This window comes from Rhamphochromis sp. 'chilingali' (assembly GCF_963969265.1).
Source record: "Rhamphochromis sp. 'chilingali' genome assembly, chromosome: 14".
Classification (NCBI taxonomy): domain Eukaryota; kingdom Metazoa; phylum Chordata; class Actinopteri; order Cichliformes; family Cichlidae; genus Rhamphochromis; species Rhamphochromis sp. 'chilingali'.
Genome location: NC_137941.1, coordinates 9,862,104 through 9,882,083, shown reverse-complemented (window position 1 = coordinate 9,882,083; position 19,980 = coordinate 9,862,104). Strand labels below are relative to the sequence as shown.

At 41.8% G+C, this 19,980-nt stretch overlaps 1 protein-coding gene across 45 annotated transcripts in view; it reads left to right on the top strand.

The window, feature by feature from the left end:
- clasp1a (cytoplasmic linker associated protein 1a) overlaps positions 1–19,848 on the top strand; it is a 97,125-nt gene extending 77,277 nt beyond the window's left edge. For 22 of the 45 annotated variants that reach the window (XM_080903181.1, XM_080903220.1, XM_080903187.1 and 19 more), the window contains 14 exons: positions 14–177; positions 1,473–1,551; positions 1,627–1,770; positions 2,548–2,646; positions 5,977–6,126; positions 6,274–6,380; positions 8,416–8,563; positions 9,493–9,739; positions 11,104–11,160; positions 14,029–14,222; positions 14,368–14,496; positions 15,982–16,188; positions 16,589–16,705; positions 17,840–19,848. In XM_080903181.1, the coding sequence (XP_080759307.1) occupies positions 14–177; positions 1,473–1,551; positions 1,627–1,770; positions 2,548–2,646; positions 5,977–6,126; positions 6,274–6,380; positions 8,416–8,563; positions 9,493–9,739; positions 11,104–11,160; positions 14,029–14,222; positions 14,368–14,496; positions 15,982–16,188; positions 16,589–16,705; positions 17,840–17,926 (1,929 nt within the window). In that variant the 3' untranslated portion in view covers positions 17,927–19,848. The remainder of the gene's footprint in view (positions 1–13; positions 178–1,472; positions 1,552–1,626; positions 1,771–2,547; positions 2,647–5,976; positions 6,127–6,273; positions 6,381–8,415; positions 8,564–9,492; positions 9,740–11,103; positions 11,161–14,028; positions 14,223–14,367; positions 14,497–15,981; positions 16,189–16,588; positions 16,706–17,839) is intronic. The other 23 variants (XM_080903198.1, XM_080903204.1, XM_080903199.1 and 20 more) reach the window with 5 other exon arrangements.
- Positions 19,849–19,980: the final 132 nt, after the last annotated feature.

The following is a 19,980-nucleotide window of genomic DNA, read 5'->3' as shown; positions in this document are numbered from 1 at the left end:
TGCATATTTGCAGGTCTTCAGCATGTTCCTTGAAACTCTCGTGGACTTCGTCACAGTACACAGGGAGGACCTGCAGGACTGGCTCTTTGTCCTGCTCACCCAGCTGCTGAAGAAGATGGGCGCAGACCTGCTTGGCTCAGTCCAGGCCAAAGTCCAGAAAGCCCTGGATGTCACAAGGTCTGAAAGTCACACCAGTCATGGCTGCTTCCTATTGCATTGCTGGTCGATAAGGAGTAGGCATGCAGGATCAAATGTTATATAATTCAGTCAGATGGAATCACATTATATACAGATCATTATTTTTCAATAAAAGCAACGAGATAGACGGATCCATAAAAACAGACCGTTAGTTTCTCAGTCGGAAGCTGCTGCAGTTTTGAAGAAAGTCTGTGTTTAAAATGAAAACTATTTTACTGGGCAAACTGTTTCCTCATATTTCTGATCCACAGTCAGTGTGTTACCTGCAGCAGGTGGTAGTAGACCACACCCACCAAGTACACACATAATCTAAAGCCATGTGCTGCTGTGGACACAAATGGAACATTGTCACTGCTTTACCTGCAATCAGACAGGAAGTGAAGCCTCTCTCCACCAGGCTATTTCCACAAAAACTCACTTTGGTGTTTTAAAGGATCAATTCAGGTCTGAGTTAACATCTTGAAATGCAAAAGTCACAAAAAAGTAGTCGAGCAAGCCGTGCTTGCAGGGTAAAAGTTCTTGCTTTCATTCTCTGTTAGCGTATTCTTTTCACAAATGAACAAACCTTTTGGGTTTTACATGCACAGCTGTGGCTTTAATATAAATGTGGACATTTAAAACTTTGATTTATTGTTTGCAGTTTGACCCCCGTTGCTGCACGGCAATTTTGAGAGCAAATTTAAAGCAAAGGCCACATCAAATTATACTGATATAAACACTGCTGTCCAATCATTTGCAAATATATTGATATTTAGAACAAGCATTACACCCCGTCACCTGGACTTCTTCTACAGAGTGATACTAAAATTTCCATTTATCTCATTCTGGGCTAACGGTCCTTGAGTGGTGCAGTGATGGTAGTCTGCAGGAGCTACGCTGAGCTCTGCAGACCTTCATCTACATTTTGCAGCTGTGTGCTGTTTCTTTTTTGACACTGACTGAGGCCTAACTGAAACAGAGTGATTTACATGATCTTAAAAAATAAAAAAATACCACAGATGCTTGTTGGAGGTACTTGCTACTCTTTGAGATGCAGTAGTTGTCATAAAGCTGCGGTATTTCTATCTGCACCTTTGAAAAGAAACCCTTCAACAGATGTGAGTGTGACTTCATACAGAGTTGTACTTGTCTCCAGTTTTGGGATCTAACATTACTGCAGTAACATGGACGCTTCACGTAAAATGAAACTCGAAACCTATTTCAGCTTTTCCTTAGACCCGCTTAAAAGCCACATGAAGGAAAGAATTGAATTCTGTTCTCGTTCTCTGTGTTAGGGAGTCCTTCCCATTTGACCAGCAGTTCAACATTCTGATGAGGTTTATTGTGGATCAGACTCAGACTCCAAACCTCAAGGTAAAGTAGAAGTAAAGTTGATTTTTGGTCGGCAGATATAATTTCAGCAAGACTAAAGGTTTCTTGTCTCTTCAGGTGAAAGTGGCCATTTTAAAGTACATCGAGTCCCTGGCACGGCAGATGGATCCCACAGACTTTGTCAACTCCAGCGAGACTCGGCTCGCGGTGTCTCGCATCATCACCTGGACCACTGAACCAAAAAGTTCAGATGTGCGGAAGGTAGGCCAAAATATGTCCTAAGGCTCTCACACTTAGTATTCTAGTTATTATTTCCTTCTAGTATTATCAAAGAGTACAGTGTGGCCCCATTTCATCTTCAGTTGATATCTCTACAACACAATACAAAGATGTCTTACTTAATCTCTGCACTTTCTTTACATTCTATTGATATTTTTAGAACGTTTTATTTATTTATTTATTGTACCGAAAGCACCTTTAAAGAGGCACGGTGGACCTAAAACGGCTTGAACCAAGAAACAGTATAAAATACAGAAGGATCGTATTGAAGGATGTGTTTGAATCATGTAAAGCTGTCTGTGAAGTGTCCAAAAACAAAAATGTGGGGTTGGAATTTACAGAAAATTGCTGACTACAGAACTGTTATATTGTATTCCTCTGCTCCTTTATTTCATTTGGGTTCCTTGGCCTGTTGTGTTTGTCCAGCAGCAGTTGTAAACTTTGATAATAGGCACTCTCCCTGTGGATGGCCTTGGGTCAATGGCCCATTATCTTTCCCTTGTCTGATGCGCGTCATATGTTCTCCCTCTGTGTTCCTCACTGTTTGTTTTTCCACTGCCGCTCTTCCAAATGAAATCCTCACCCAGCCCAAATCTTTAGATATGCTGTAAATAGACCAACAAGAATACAATAGGTGCATCTATTATCAGGGGACACTGATCCACATGCACAGATCTTCTCAAATATTGCTTCTGTGATGATGGTTGGGGTCCTGTGCCATTCTGTAATGCCCCTTCTGCCTTGCCACTGTTGCCCCAGACCCTTCATAACTGGGTGAGCGAGGAGCTAGCAGGCAGGTCCAGCACTGCAGCCTTACTGCAGTCAACTGAGGGCAACCAGGAAGAAAGGTGTAAGCAGGTAGAGCCCTCTTCAGCAGCCAATTACATCACAACAAGCACGCAATGCCCCGCCTGCCCGGTACCTAACCAGCCACCAAACCTGCGAAAAAGAAAAAAGCCAACTGCGGCATCCTGTCACTCACCATTTACACTCCAGCTGTTCTGCTGAACAAATAAAGTCAGTGTGTGCCTGGCAAAGTGATCACTCACCAAATAAACTGAGCTTGTTGTGCAACCTGGAAAGACTTTTGTTTAACATTCGTAGTTCTCCAGGAAAGCTTGTGGTTTTGAATGCATTTGGATGGATTTTAATTTTGCAGTGCAACATTAATAGGAATGCTCGTTTTTTTTGTTTTAATAGTTTGTGCCTAACACTGTTTGACTCACCCTAACAACCTGCCGTCCACCTGCATATCTGCATGCTAACATGAAGATTTTAGATATGTGTGTCGGGAATAGTGGCACCAAGAGCTGGATGTCACCCCTTTATCACCCAAGTGTCATACAGGCCGGCTGGATTTACGTTGTAATTTTAGCTGTAAAAATACAAAATAATTCTCATTTAATAACCATTTTAATTTTCTATCTAGCCCTAAGTATTTGAGGAATTATGGTAAAGTGAAGCACATGGTCAAATCTGATTTTTGTGTCTGACAGCAGTACCTTGTAAGTGCTTTGTGCTACTGTGATACACTAAATATCCCCAGTAAAGCTCATAAATCACTCATCCTTTTAGTTCAGCCATTGCACAAATGAAGAGAACTGCCTAAAATCTTTTTTTATGAATCAGCTTAATAGTTAGACCTCAAGTAGAAATGAGCTCATTTGCATTTGCTCATTTTGCAAAATTAAAAAGCAACCCAGTTTTTAAGACATCAAAACTAAACCAATCCTAACCAACAGCCTCTTTTTGTTTTTCCACACCAGTATTAATACACTGTATTACCCTGAAAGAGTCATTTCTGTTAAAGAATTCAGGCTTAAATTAACAGTCGACAAAGAAATACATTTGAGTTAATTATGTAATTATTTTGCTTACATCTCATTTAAGCTCAGGTTAGTCTCCTGTCTTCCCGTGCTCTCTGTTTCACTGTATATATTCACACACAGAGCAGAGCAGCTAAAGCAAAGATAACATTAATTGAGTTGATGATACCTTGTTATCACTTTTATTGCACTAAGTGCAATAAAAGCTGTTCATGAACTGTTAATCCCAACAAAGTGAAAGACAGAAGAGAGGGCCAACAGGGTGATTTAAATGTTTGTTTTTTGTGTGTTTTTACTAAGTTAAACAACTGCAAAGAAACACACAACACTGGTTGGGATAGTTGGTTCCTTCAATGCTATATTAGCCGACCTTCAAGCACAATGTGCAGGCATAGCTTCACTGCTGCCCCGGGTTAGAGTTTTGTGTAGTCCCATCCTAAATGAACAAATTATCAGCAACTAGAAGATGTCTCCCCGGACATTTTGTCCTCACAGTTTATCAGTTTAAAGATTTTTACTGTGGGTTTTGTAGTTCTATAAAATTAGAATCCCTAGTAGTTTATTTTGTATGATGCTATTCCTGGTGAATATTAGGTATAATCTATAGTGAGTTTATAAATGGAAATTATAAAGGTAAAGAAGAGATGGGCAGCTTCGATGCGTTTGGAGCCGCAAATACATCAATCAGCTCATCTGAACTCTTAACACACAAAAAATCATCCGATGTATCAGGATGTTATATTTTATGTTTTAGACCCTATGTTGGTTAAGCTCAAATAAAGTGTGAAAATTCTTTAAAGAGATATTTACAGTAATCAAACTGGGCTGTGCACATACTGGAAGGCAAGTTTTTTCCTCCTGAAAACAACCTGTTGGATGTTTAATCATAAATATGCAATCGGGTCATTGAAATCAGAATTATAGCCGATATAAACTGTGATTGGTGCATCCCTAAGTAAAACTGGTGTGTGGTTGTCATTTCTCTATCGCTTCTTACTAGAAACCTGCACAAGAATCAAACATGACATATTTGACAACTTATTCCCAATAATAGACCAAACATTGTTCTGTTAAACATCAACTTCTATTCTCCTGCAGCAGCAGCAGCACACCAGTACTTTCTCCTTTATCTTTGCTCACTTGCATGTTGCAGCAATGATTTTCCTGAAAAGATTCTTCTTCCTTTAGTTTTCTACTGAATGCATCTTTGAATTCTCACCTTTCAAAAAATGTTTTTCTACAGGCTAAAACCTTCATTACTGCACCAAGAAGCCCGTCTTGGAGCCAGAAAGTGAAAGAATGTCTTCCATGGTTTCAGAAGTGCATTGGCAACAACCTGTGTATCAAATTCTGTAAAATATTGTAAAACATTACTGTTATTCTAACTTGATAAGTCATAATGTCCACTGTATGTGCTTGATATTGGAATACACATGTTAAGCATTAACTAGTTCCTCGTTAGTGTGCATATTAGCCTATTGGCTCTAGGGTTAGCCATAAAGCACTCAGTGATGCCTTATTCTACACGAGCATGTTCTGCAGTTTTTAGGGTACAACAATGAGTCTTTGGCCAGTACCCTCATAATTACTGCTTATTGGATAAATAAAGAAGATCTTGTACATAAATTATGACTTTAATATGCTTTACTCATGGCCTCATAAGAACTGAACCTTGAGAACTGAACTGTAAGAACTGAACCTGGACCTTTTTAGTATCATTAACTGCTTTTTAGAATAAGATGCACTGAAGTGTAGGAGAATGTCAGTGTTAGGAACTCACCTGTTTCTTGCTTCCTGGTACAGTTCAGCATTTATAACCCTTTCCCTGCTTCCTGTAAATTCTGTAGAATTCCCTCATTTTTGACTCTTCACTTTGGAATAGCATCATTTAACTGCGATAGTTGGGAGCCGTGGTTGAAGAAGAGCCAGTGGTTAGAGTAGGGAATCTTTTGTAGATTCATATTTATCAAAGTAAATGTGAGTTAACTGTGAGTGAACCTCAGGAATTAGAATGGGTAGCTCGTTCATATTCAGTCAAACATGATTTAGAGTGGAGGTATAGCCTCCTCTGAAGATCATAATTCAGATAGAGCTGCTTCCTTACGTTTGGTCTAAAAGCAGCAACCAGATTGAAAACTCTTCAGTTAATAGTCCAGTATTGGGAGAATATCGTCAGGAAGAATAGGGTGTTAACGAGAGCTTTAAAATGGCTAATTTAAAGACACTAGGTTGCTAATGTGCATTATAATGAGCAGGTAGCTACCTGGCCGAGGTGCTTCTGAAACCATGAAAGCCTGAAGGTATCTGAAGGTTCTCTGCAGTTCTGCTTTCTTTCCTAACACGTTGTGCTCGCTGCCTGCAGGCGGCACAGGTGGTGCTGATTGCTTTGTTTGAGCTCAACACCCCAGAGTTCACCATGCTGCTGGGAGCACTGCCCAAAACTTTCCAGGACGGCGCCACCAAGCTGCTGCACAACCACCTGAAGAACACGAGTAACACCAGCAGCAATGTGGTCAGTAAGATTTCTATGTCACTGAGGGGAAAAATTTTACAGTCACCCAGGTTGCGGTATTCTAAGATGAGTTGAACTGATTGAACTTGAGGTGGACTTCTGTTTCCGATGTTACGTTGTATGTAATTTCATGTCGTTGATATTCAGGGCTCTCCGAGTAACACTATTGGCCGAATGCCGGCTCGTCACACACCCAGCAGGACCAGCCCTCTCACCTCACCGACAAACTGCTCCCATGGAGGACTCTCTCCAAGGTAGGCAGCCGCCTTTGATGACACTGTCCTTAATAACACACTCACTGTGTCGACGCATGGCTGTGTTTTAACTGTTGGGATACTGGTGCTGTCATCACGTGTCACCTGTAGACAAAGTAACGCGCAGCCAGGTGGGTCTGTAGTAGCTCGAGACTGAGTGAGCTGTTCTAGAGATTACAGCCCATAATTCATTCACACATATGTGAAAACAAAGAAGCAATTATTTACAAAGACAAAAGAAATCTTACAAAACTCCTCCTGCCAATTGTCTGATTGCTAAAAGTTTCGCTGCATAGCGACTGATAAATGAGCCTTTCAAGTTGTCATACACGATCATGTTGTAAAAGTAAACCAGAGGAGGGTGATTGCTGCATTAATCTGCTGTTTTTACAGCATAATGCAGCCCAATTACCTAAAATCCAGTTTCATTCTTCCATGCTGAGCAGCTCATTCAGTTCACACACACTGTGCCTGGATTGTCCTTTTATCTGCCAGCAGAAACCCATAAACATTGATAAGTTATTTAAGTTATTGTTACTTCACCTGAACCTGCAGTGCACCTTGTATGGAGAGCATTAGCAGCACAAAAATGCTTTTTCAAGGTTATCTTTCAAGATAAAATCACAGTCACACAATTAACTAATTTACCCAGCTTAACCCATAAATATCACAAACCATACTGAATTGAAATGTGGGCAAAAAAACATTTCTTTTGGGCAGCGTTGCAACACTTTCAGCCCAGCTGCCATGATCAGATTGCTTCCTCAAAGTCCTGTTCTGATCACTTGCATTTGTGTATCTGAGATTTATCTGAAATGGTGAAGAAGTCAGGAGTCAAGGAGTCAGACCTGGCAAGAAGATGCTAGCTAGCAACGACAGGCCATATGGGTGCATCACACAGATACAGATTAATTATTGCTGTGTAGCATTTAATAAAAGTCCTAGAATTGTATTCACTGAAATACAATGAATACATTAAAATGCTACAGAATGCTCCTACAGAACAAACAGGGTGGGTAACAGCTATTTTGTATTTTGGTGCCTCTGGTTGACGTTAGAGGAACTGCACTTGATTTTTCCATCCTGGAAGCTGATACATGTTTCTTTTTATGTAAATAGGGACAAAATGTGCTTTCTTTATGCTTTAATAAAATCCAAATGGATGAATTGTGTTTAAAAAAAATTACCTGCCATTAACTATAAAACAGAGAAGTTTGTTTTTGGCACCTTTATGGTCAGAACAGGACTTTCGGTGAGGTGAACAAGGAAACAACCTTGACATTGAGACTCTCCAACTTAAAATCAGTTAAAAGTTCTATTTACATGGATGAACTCGACATGCTCACTTTTTACGGGATTCTGCTTTCCTCTTTAATTAACACTTTCCCGTAATCTTAAAGCTCAGACTAGTTTCTTTTTGTCTTTTCTCTTTCTCTTCCTGCGCACTTGCTGTTTCCTCTCTCTCCTCCCCTCTCTTGTCTCGTCCCGTGCTCTCTCCTCGTGTTGTCGGTTTCCATCCACCTTTCCCTGCTCTCTCACTCCTGTCTGTCCGTCCTTCCCTCCCGGCCGCGCTGTGACAACAGTCGGTTATGGGGTTGGGGTGTCGACGGACTATCAAAGCACCCGCCTGCCCCTCCTCCTCCTCCTCCTACGCCTCACTCCACCTCTGCTGCCCCCACCATAAGGGTCCTGCGCAGAGCGTATTCACCCAGGTAATGAGGCGGGCATGTTGGAGATTGTGGCCTAAGGAATCCACACTCTCATCCTTTTCTTTACCCAGTTCACCAAACCATCTGAGAATGCATGCATTAAACCATGTCTAATAAAGTGGAAGCATCCTTTTGAAAATCCATAATTTTTAAGGGTTATGTCAGTCCTGACCTTTCATGCTCTAAATCAGTCTGCTTTTCTGTCAAGAGCACAGCTTCGTCGCATGCATATGTCTGCAGATTCATGTGGCTGTATTTTGCTTTTTCTGCATATTTTATATAAAAGTGCATGCATGCGTTTCTTTTTATGTCTGTGTGTCTGGCAGCATGATGGAGTACGACACGGAGAACATGAACTCAGACGAGATCTACAGCTCGCTGCGTGGCGTCACTGAAGCCATCCAGAGCTTCTCCTACCGGAGCCAAGAGGATCTGAACGAGCCTATTAGACGGGAGGCAAAGAGGGATGATGCAGTAAGCCACAAGCTTCATATCCAGAACCAGTTCTGAAAAATCTGGAATTTCATTTGACATTAAATGCTTAGAATGAATTCTGATCCTTTTTTAAGACACTGCTGCATTACATTTTTCATTTTTCAAGACATTTTTCAAACAGTTTTTAGGTTCTTAGACCTCAAAAGTGGTTTGGCTTTCTGGTTGTATGTTGACCATGAAATAACTGTGCTTTTAGTATCTCCTGCTGGTTTCTGTAACCCTTTTAAACATTTTAGTCGCCATTATTTCGGGTGGTGTTTAGAGCAGTTGTGACCATGTCTAGATGAGAGGGGGGTGCTCTAAGTTGTCAGCTAATGCTCGATAATTTGTTGCCAAGTTACGTCTATTGACTATATGAGAACATCACATCTAAGGGGCGACCGTGGCTCAGGGGGTTGGGAATCGCATCTGTAACCGGAAGGTCGCCGGTTCGATCCCTGGGCTCTCTGTCCTGGTCATTGTGTCCTTGGGCAAGACACTTTACCCTACTTGCCTACTGGTGTTGGCCAGAGGGGCCGATGGCGCGATATGGCAGCCTCGCTTCTGTCAGTCTGCCCCAGGGCAGCTGTGGCTACAACCGTAGCTTGCCTCCACCAGTGTGTGAATGTGAGAGTGAATGAATAGTGGTATTGTAAAGCGCTTTGGGTGCCTTGAAAAGCGCTATATAAATCCAATCCATTATTATTATTATTATTACTAATCAGTGCTGACTCAGCCTCTGTAGCCACTGCAGGCAGACTGTGTATGTAATGCACTGATTTGTCTTCGGATACTCTCTTTCTTTTTGTGAGGCATGTGTCATTTTTTGCTTATTGTTTGGTTTGCTTTCGTATTTTTATGGTTATTTGAAGCTAAAATGGCTCCAGATCTTCTTTATACCACTGCCTAATCCCTCTCCCATCTCGCAGGCAGGGAGAGAAGGAGTAGCTTCCTCTCCTGGGTCTGATGCCCGGCTCGGCTTAGACGTGGTGGAAGGCGGTCGCACTGCCTTGGACAACAAAACTTCGCTGCTCAACACGCCATCGCCGCGCTCCTTCTCTGGGCCGCGGACTCGAGAATTTGCCCCATACGGCTACGGAGAAACCATTTGCACGTACGACAAGAGCGCCCTGAAGGAGGCTGTGTTCGACGATGATGTGGAACAGTTCAGAGACTGTGAGTTTATGCCGATTTTATGTTTTTATGTTTACAGCTCTGAGCAAAGTACCTATGTACCCCAGTCACACGTGCATTAGCTGTTAGAATTTGTTATGTGGCTCAACAAACAACCAACATGCCTCTGAAAATGGTCAGGTACAAGGACTGGACTGAAAAAGTTAAAAAGTAGCCAGTGTAGTAAGAAACACTTCCAGAAAGACCTCCAGAAAGCCTGGATAATGTTACTAAAGAGCACTTTAAAAATTACTTGCTTGAAAGCAACATTTAAAAAAATGAAGGGTGACTGAAGACTATTGCACAGTACTGTATCTGCTTGTGGCATTGTGACAAGATCTAGTAATGTCAGCCAGCTGCGTTTTTCTTCTGGTTGGCGATGTAGTTCGATACAAAGAAAACATCTCAGGCAGTCTTTTTATGTGGTCCAAGCTCCATGAGATGAGCACCATTTAGTTTCTTTATACTGAAGAGAAGGCAGACTTATCCACAACTGATATATCCAAAACTGGAGTACCCATACCAAAACACTCCAGGTCACACATGGGCAAAACAAAGCCCGAGGGCCGCACCCCTGCACACCGAGTCAATCCGGCCCTCAACATCCTCAAGCAAAACAGGTTCCAAAACACGAATAAGAAGAAGCTTAAGGCTGGAACTGACCTACAGAGGAAAATGTAGACCGCTTTAAATGTTCATAGAGTCTTCATATTATTAACTTTTTACTTTTTCCCCAGAAATGTATCGGTTCAATTATTCAGTTTGTGGTCCTTTGCGTATTTAACCTTAGCAAAAATAATGTCACCCACTCCCCATCTATACAATAAGTCAGTTTGATATTGGAGCGAACTGTCACTTTAATTCTCTGATTATTATACATTGTCTGCAGTGTGACATTTAAACTGAAATCTATATTGAATAAGCCTCATGCTTATTCTGGTAGTAGAAAAACATGAAACGAGTTAAATAGCGACATCCACAGAATGAGTATAAAGAAAAAAACAGCTCTTACTGTCATATTGCATGTGAGCCTTTCTTGTCATTCAGCCAAACGTCAGGTCGTGCATTGTGAGCACGTGATGTCGTTGTGAAAACACAAAGGAGCAACAATGTTGAGGCAACAAATGACAGAATTTCCTCCATTTCACTCGGTTAGTTGTCAAACGTCATCCTGAACCAGCCGGTTCGTGTTTACAGCAGACAGAAGAAACCAGTGAGCGTCCAGCCCCTCTGTCGCAGCCGCTCTGTGCTTCACTTGTTGTTGTTGTTGTTGGTGTCATCACATCCTTTTCTCTGCCACTCTCCCCTCCCCTCCCCCACCCACCTCCACCTTCATCCCTCCTCCTCCTCCTCCTCCTCCTCTCCAGGCCGACGTCAGGAAAGCGGTGAAAACAAGATGGCACTCTCCAAGGTCTTTGCTCCTGGTAAACATGCCCACCCTGCACCTCCACTCCACTCACCCTCCACCTGTGTTTGCATTCTTCGCTCAGCTCCCCTCATCGTCTCTCCATCTTTTAACTCCGCCTCTGTGTTAACAAAGTCCAAGCGGTTCTGCTTACAGCTGTAATATTTGAATGTTTCTAATGTTTTCACTGCATCTAATTTGACTGTAGAGATCTATCGTATGAAAAAGTTACCTTTTATATTTTTAATATTAACTGCTCAAACTGTAGATATCTGCATCCTCCGAGGACACACATTTTGAATAACATGAGGCTGCTGACGGGAACGGAAGTTTTCTGTGGGTGATCTACTAACAACGCGTGAATTTGATTTATGAATGGAAATTCAGCCAGTTCATTCCAGTAATGGCCAGCACAGTCTACGAAAGGCAAAAAAAAAATGGTGGATTAAAATTGACCAGATCTGATAAGTGAGGGGAAAACAGTGAACAGAAACGTTCTGATCTAAAGACTTCAGTTAGAAATAGACAGGAACTGTGTGGGATCTTGGAGATCAGGGTGGCCTTTTTTTTTTTTTTTTTTTTGTAATGAATACATTTGACAGCTGAGGTGGAGCACAGGATTGATGAGCTGTTTTCAAAAGTCCACCTTACAGGACTTACTGTTAATAATGTTAATAAAGCTACGTTCACACTGCAGGCAAAAGCTCATAAAATCCGATTTTTTTTTTTTTGACCCTATGCGACCCATATCCGATCATGCTATGACAGTGTGAACGGCACAAATCCGATATTTTCAAATCCGATCTGGGTCACTTTCGTATGTGGTACTGAATCCGATACATATCCAATGTTTTAGAAAGCGACTGCTGTTTGAACGGTCATGTCACATTAAATCCGTCTTTTACGTCACTGACACAAGACAGACGCTAATTATCGGCGCCGGAGAAGCACCCGAGAAGACTTCGCGAACGCTTCCTGGCCATCCAGCGTAGATGTCAGTGAAACTGTTGGGAAGACAACGTGAACATTTTATTTGTACTATATAATCTGCAGATTCTGACAGAAATCTGCAGCTATCCTTTGAAGCACCGCTCCTCTCTAAAACAGCAATAAGGATAATTTTTAGGTTATTTACATTATTATGTAAATATGTAATAACTTAAAGCAAAAATTGGGAAACGTAAAGTCCGAAGTCTTTATATTAAGGGCCATCAGTCAAACAATATTGTTTGCTCTGGGTCTAAACAGAGCGCGTTGTGTGTGACATCTTCTTTTGCGCATGCGGGCCGCTTTGAGCGTTCACACTAGAGCGCGTTTGCTGTCGCATTTTATTTGTAGTGTGAACAAGCAGACAAAAAAAATCGGACTTGATCAAAAAATCGGAATTGAGCATTAAGACCTGCAGTGTGAACGTAGCCTTAGTCACATCCTGAGTGATCCAGAGAAGTTCATGAAGACTGACACATGCATGAAAATGCCCGTTGTTCTCAGTTTCTTGCATGCCACCTGAGGCTGCAGATATTTATTAAAGTCAAAGGAAAGAATCTGACTCACAGCTACCCATGCAACATAAACTGTCACGGTGAATGGAGTGAGCTGTGAGGAGAAAATAAACGAGGATCCACGTGCAGGCACTCGCTGAGATGCAAAGGTGGTTTATTGTAGAACAGAGGTGGAAATGGCAAAACGGAACAAAACTAATCTCTACTGAGACAAACTAAACTATTGAACAGCAAACATGAACACGAACATGAAGGAGAGTCAGCAGAGGCATATGGAGGTTGATAGCAGGGAGAACACACAGATGAAACACGGTAGATTCACAGACAGTCCAGCAACTAGTACACGAGTAGACACGACTTAATACACACAGAAGAACACAGGGAGATTACAAATAGGTGGGGAACACAGCTGGAAGTAATTGACAAGACGAGACATGGGAAGCAAAACTGAATACACTGACATCAGACATAAACCTTCAAAGTAAAACAGGAAACAAGAGACAATTCACAAGACACAGACTAGACACTGAACTAAAAGGGAAACATGGAAAACTCAGGCCCAATACGGGCACAGAACCAAAACCTAGGAACAAACAAAGACATCAAGAAATCAAAGATTAACAATGCAAAACAGAAAACACTGGGTCACCAACCCAGGACCGTGACATAAAAAACTTTTAGAAAAACTCGAATTACATTTAGTGCTGACTACTAAACATATTAGCTGTTTCAAGACAGACATTTCTATATGTTATGTAAGAGATCCATAACAACAGCAGCATCACTCTGGAAGTAGAAAAGTAGAGTCTGTTTTGCCCATTTTATGAAAAAAATAATGTTCATTAAAAAAAGTTTAAAATAAGGTTTTATCACATTCCCTCAGTGCAAAAGCCAAAAGTCTTTGGTAGGCAACAGGAGGAGAAACTCGTTTAGAGAGACTTTCATGCTCTAGTTCGGTGACTTTTCTGTGAGTTTCTTTGTTGCCTGTAATATACTGATGGTTTTTATGCATCACCGCGCTCATAGCTTTGCGCAATTCACCTGTACCAATCACGTGTCCATCTTGACTCTCAGCAGCAATGGTCACAGCCACATCAGGCACAAATCAAGTTTCTACGTTCAGTTTAAGTACCCTCCTCCCAAAATGTGGTCCCTGGAAAGGGAAATACATGTGCAAAAATACCTGCACCTCATCACACCTCCCTAGTAAAGTCCAACAACCGCCAAAGGAGGAATTGCAGATCCAAAATCTGGATGTGTGATTTAAAAAAAAAAAAAGAAATTAGGTGTCTTTTAAAAACAAAAAAAAAGGTTGATGGATGATTATTAGCCCATGGCAGTTCAATTCAATTCTTAACTCTTTCTTCCTGTCCCCTCTCGGTAAGCAGTCGGGCAGGATCACTCAGACCTGGTGGCCGATCTTTTGAAGGAGCTGTCCAATCACAACGAGCGCTCAGAGGAGCGTAAAGGCGCCCTGGTGGAGCTGCTGAAGATCACACGGGAAGACAGCATGGCTGTGTGGGACGAACATTTCAAAACCATCCTCCTCCTCCTGCTGGAGACCCTGGGTGATAAAGATGTACGTAACCTGATAGTTTGTGTACATGTAAATCCCTTTTTTTGTCTCCTTTATTTGTGTTTTCATTGTCTTGATTCAGCGTAATCTGAAGAAACTGAAGGTAGTTTTGTGTGGATGATATTCTTTATGTTCCCATTTCCTGCAGCACACCATTCGAGCTCTGGCTCTGCGAGTGCTGAAGGAAATTCTGAGGAATCAGCCTGCCCGCTTTAAAAACTATGCCGAGCTGACCATCATGAAGACACTGGAGGCGCACAAAGACTCTCACAAGGAGGTACGCAGCTCCCACCACTCAGCTAAAAGCACCGAAGGCACCGAGCGTGATTTTTGTTTCATAAAGTCGTCATCGATATCTGTTAATGTGGCCGTGCCGTGTTGAAAGTGATGCGGTTCTCATGTCTTTAATGACTGAGTAGCGTGTTCACTTAAACATGAAGTTAGTTTATATATGCAAAGGAGCACATGTGAGAAAGACGAATGCCAATCATGATACATAAACAAAAAGCCTGCAGTCAATGAGATTAATGATTATTGGTTTCTAATAATTTCTAATCCCTGTTGTAGCTCACAATAACCTCATAATTAATACTTTACAGAGTGGTTATCAATATGAGCACTAAAAAAAGTGAAGACAGTAAGTCCAACCTTCGACCCTTCACTCCAGCAGTTATTCAGGTTTACTTCTAGAGAAATTTCCCATTCATGTCGGTCAGGTGTGCAGCAGGGGTACAGAGTGTGTGTAAACACAGATCACGTGTTGATAGCAAATTGAACATAAAATACACAAAAATGCACTCAACCAACCTGAGATGAAACATGCAGATAACCAAAAAAAAACATATCGATCACAGAAATTTAGCATGAGGAATTTTTTTTTAAATGTTTTTCAGCATGAATGAATAATATCCTGCTGAAGAAGTGTAAAGTATGCTGAAGTAAAGCACTCTTTAAAGGGGTTCATAAATCCCAGAGGTTTTTATTCTTTATCTTTAAACTTTTTTTTTTGCTTTTTCTGTATTCAGTTTTTCAGTAATTGCGTTAATCTAAACGTGTGTCATTTTGCAGCCAACAAATTTTCACAAAATCTGTGAAACATGCAAAATTCAGTACAATCCCGCACTGTACTTACCACACACCAGAAGACCATAAAAAGATGTTTTTAATCATAGACGAGTCATTTAAAAAAAGCTTTATAAAAGCCTAAAATACAGGCATAAAGGTGAGGATATATTGTGTTTAAAGCAAGAGCCATGATAGGTTCAAGTATAAAATCAGGACTGAAAGTGCAACAGTAAGAATACATTAGAATAAGTTTAAAATGTAAGCGTTTTCTGGGGAAGTTCTCAGATCGAAATCAGCCTGTAAACGTGTTTTTCCCATCATGCTCCTGGTGGAAATTTACAAGAAGATAAAGTGTTGAGTGGTGGAGGAGCAGCTGCCTCGTTTCTCTGTTTGTTCTAGAAAAGTAAGTCAAAAGAAAAAAAGGGAGACACTGACTGACAGAACGGAGCTCCTGTTGGTTGTTGGAAACATTTATGGGATTGAAGTTCTCTACTTGAGCACAAAATGCTAAACTGGACAGTGAAATTGTCTGAATTTGGGGGGGAAAAGAGACTTTGGCTTTGTCTGACTTAGTTTCAAGCCTGTGATACAGAAATCCTGCTGTTGCCTCAATAACACACCAGCTGATTGGATTCACGATGTGTGATATAAAATTGTTAGCAGCCTAATCTGTTAAAAATAAAAAACATGTTTTTAGGTTGTGCGTGCAGCCGAGGAGGCGGCGGCGACGCTGGCCGGCTCCATTCACCCGGAGCAGTGCATCAAGGTGCTGTGCCCCATAGTGCAGACGGCCGACTACCCCATCAACCTGGCAGCCATCAAGATGCAAACCAAAGTAATTGAACGCATCGCCAAGGAATCACTGCTGCAGCTGCTGCCCGACATCATCCCCGGACTCCTGCAGGTCTGAGACCAAAACAGAAGTGCAGATTTGAATGGAATGTGATTGTTTTAGTTTTGCAGGCTGAAAACTGATCAAACCTCCAAAACTGTGAAATAAAAACTCACATTTCAGAAACTTGAATAAACCGAGTTTTTATTTTTAAATGTGTTGCTGGTGTACTCAGCTTGAATAACACAGACAGAGCAGAAACATCCGTGTCAGTGCCACAGAGGCTTATTTGGACAATGTTCATATTTGGACAGTGGGAATTATTTGCCTTATTTGTCCCTGGAAATGTTTGCGTGTACTCTGCACTCTTGGCGACCCCTCCCACGTTCCTGCTGACCTCGTGTGGGTGTGTGTGCGTGTATGTGTGCGTGTACGCGCCTTTGATACCTGATGCTCCCCGGTCTCTCCGCAGGGCTATGACAACACAGAGAGCAGCGTTCGCAAGGCCAGTGTGTTCTGTCTGGTGGCTATCTACTCTGTGATTGGTGAGGAGCTCAAACCCCACCTGGCACAGCTTACGGGAAGCAAGGTACTGACCGTCGCCAGCAAGTCTTTCCATTTGCATGTCCTCACAACGAAAACACTTGAACAGACGCTGCGCCTTATCATCTTCCCATGTTGTTATTTCTCAGCTGGCTCTCAAATTATAAAGCACAGGGTCATATTTGCCCTTCTAGAGTGTCCTTGAGTTATGTAATGGTTAAGGTCTGAGGGTCAGGTTCACCTGACTGCAACCCCCCCACCTCCACCACTCCCCTTTACTAACCACCACCTGGTCAGCTGGTTATTTAAACGGAGTCACCGCTGCAGTCTTCAGCTGCACTCTAAGATATCATCTTAGTGCTAAAATCACTTTGAGTGGATGCAGTTAATCATTAATAACAATCCTTCCTCATATCAGCAGCTACATTTTAGGGAATATTTTAAAAAAGTGCCTGTGTCAATATTTTGTGTATGATTACTTTTGAGTTCTTTATCCTGTTTAAAGCAAATTGTCCCTGTGATGAGATTCTCCTGAGAAACAGTTTGTGGTTCTCCTACTACAGCATATTTTTGTATTTCCCTCTATAGTTAACTGATTGTTACATATATCAGTAAAGATGTGGACTGACAGCCATTAGAATAACTTTTGGGGGGATTTTTGTTTTTGTTTGTTTTCCCCCGAAGGGTATCCCCAGGAAGCCGGTCACCAGCACAAACAGTCCAGGCCAGTTCAGTCCAGTTTAGGGACTTCAACTAGCTGCAGCTAGCAGCTCCAGCCACCTGTGTCGCTATCCACCTGTCAGTCAGGGGGGCCACGGCCCTAATTTTAAGTCTCGCTACCATACAATGGAGTGAGTTATAATTGCATTGACCACCTGTAGAGTTGTTTTGAAGTGGTAAACTACATAAAGACATTCTTGAGGCAGGCTGTAAACTTGTTTATTTCTGCTGGAGCGTGCAGGTGTTTGTGCTTTTCATGTTTCAGCCTCACTCTACCTCTGCTCGGTTTAATTGCATGACGAGATGTCATGAGTGCTTTCATCATTTTAAAGGAACCAGCCAAATATTGTGTACTTTTTTGCTTCCTATCGCCCTATCTGACTCATGAAGAAGTTTATTCCTCTTTAAGACAGTCCTGTGCTGATATAAAGAGTAATTTCTCAATTCTTTCCTTTTGCAGATGAAGTTACTGAACCTGTACATCAAGCGTGCTCAGACGACAAACAGCAATAGCAGCAGTTCCTCAGATGTCTCCTCTCACAGTTAATGGAGGTGGTTTCATCCATTCCAAGACTCCAGATCAGACTTGTCTGTCTCTGAGCATCACCCTCCTCATCACGGCTCTGCAGCTCATCCTCTCGACCCATTTTGTTCCTTCGTGTCATCCACCTCCGCTCTAGAAATATCTGAACGGGACTGCTGTCCTGGTTTCAAGTTGGTGGGGAAGGATTGGACACATTTGGATTTTTGGATTTAGGATATGGCGCTTTCTCCTCCTCCTGTGGGTCCCACCATCTCCACATCAGCTCCAATCTGTTTCTCCTTCATCCCTTCTGCTTTTAGATTTGTTTCTATAAGTGGAAAATATTCACATCAAAGAAATGTTTCAGATCATCTTCAGTTTGGGATGAAATGTCATTTGGCTGGCCCAGTGATGGCAACAAGCCCATAAAGTGTGCAGTGAATTCTGTTTTAAGGGCATGAAGACCAAATATTGCAAGGCGGAAAAAAAATTAGATATGGACAGAAAGACAAAACGAGGAAGTCCTATGTGAGCATTTTAGTTCAAGGCTCATATTTGATTGTAATTTCTTTTTTTTTTTATGCGCTCGTTTCTCTTTAGGAGTGGCTTAAAACCCAAACTGCCACGATTACAAAACAGATCTCATGTCTAAACAGAACTGACAATCCTTCACATTTCGTGCAGATCTTTTAACAGAGAACACAAACCACCGTCGCTACATGGAGTGGAAGCTAAGCCTGTTAAAAGCCGTGACGTTTGTGTCGTTTTTAACTTCCTGCTTCCATTTGTGTCTGAGCGCTTACTCTGTCTTACAGGAAGTCCTTTGTAAATACAGCAGATGAGGAGTTGGGGGAGAACAGGCCTTACATTTGTGGACTGCAGAGAGTGAACGGGATGTACGGCGCCGTCACTCTCGGCTCTTTAAAAAAAAAGAAAGAAAAACAAACAAAAAAATGTGAATCTGCAGCAGAAGCCTCCACAGCACTCTCAGACATGTGACCGTGCAAACACAGTATTACTCGTTTCCTCTTTCACAGCTTCTGCAATAACCACATAGAAATCAAAGGTGTTTTGTACATACACTTTCTGACCGCTGCTTCACGGAAAAGCAGACTTTTTCTTTTTTTTGGCTTGCATGAACCTGCGGCACGCGTCAACTCAGTGCTGCGCGGAGAGCCCGGAGCTTCTTCGGCTGTTAAAGTGCACTTTTAACATCATGAGATCACTCGACTCTGAGGAGGCGCTCGTACGGAAAAGGTACACACTCTGTGTTTAATTTATTCTGCTGTAAAGTTTTAAGTGGTGGATTCCTGCTGTGAAGCACTTCATCGATTCCCTGATTGGGAAGAAGTTTCTCAGTCTGATCAGCTTTTAATTATTGGACCTGATTTGGTTTTCATGGTCAGTTGATCTGCTGTAGTTTTTTCTTTATAATACTCTGAATAATGAATAATAATGCTGATTCCTGATTTGTTGAAATCCGCTGAGAATGGTCCAACTCTGCTTCTTTAAGGAAATGAATGTACAGAAACAACACAGTGAATTTGCTGGTACTCAAAAGGATTTAACTTTTTCTTTCTCATCGTCCTTCAGCACGCTCATTTAATTCGCTGAGTTTTTACCAGAAAAGCAAACCTGCAAACTGGTGAAAACCCACCAATCTTCTCGCATCTGTCGTCTCGTCGCTGGATCTAAAACAGACGCGACGGCGTTCCTTACAGACTGTTCACTATGCATGTTCAGCAGTCTTTCTTTGGCTTCACGCACTCATGTAATATTTACACCTGTATTTATATATTTTATTTGATCTTATTGTATTTAGTTCTGTCATGATGAACTGTACAGAAGGTTTTTTGTTTAGTTTTTTTATGTTAACATCAATGTGTGATCAGTTTGCAGCGATGTAAAAAACTGTTTGCTGTAGAAATAAAAAGACCGAGAACTGATCTCAGCTCTTTCTGGCCTTTCACTCCACATTTCACAATTCCCCCCTCTTACTTCATCGTGTGTAACGTTCAGAGATTGGATCAAAGCTCGGATGGCGTCGTCTTTGTTTCCCTCGCAGGTTGGACCTGCAT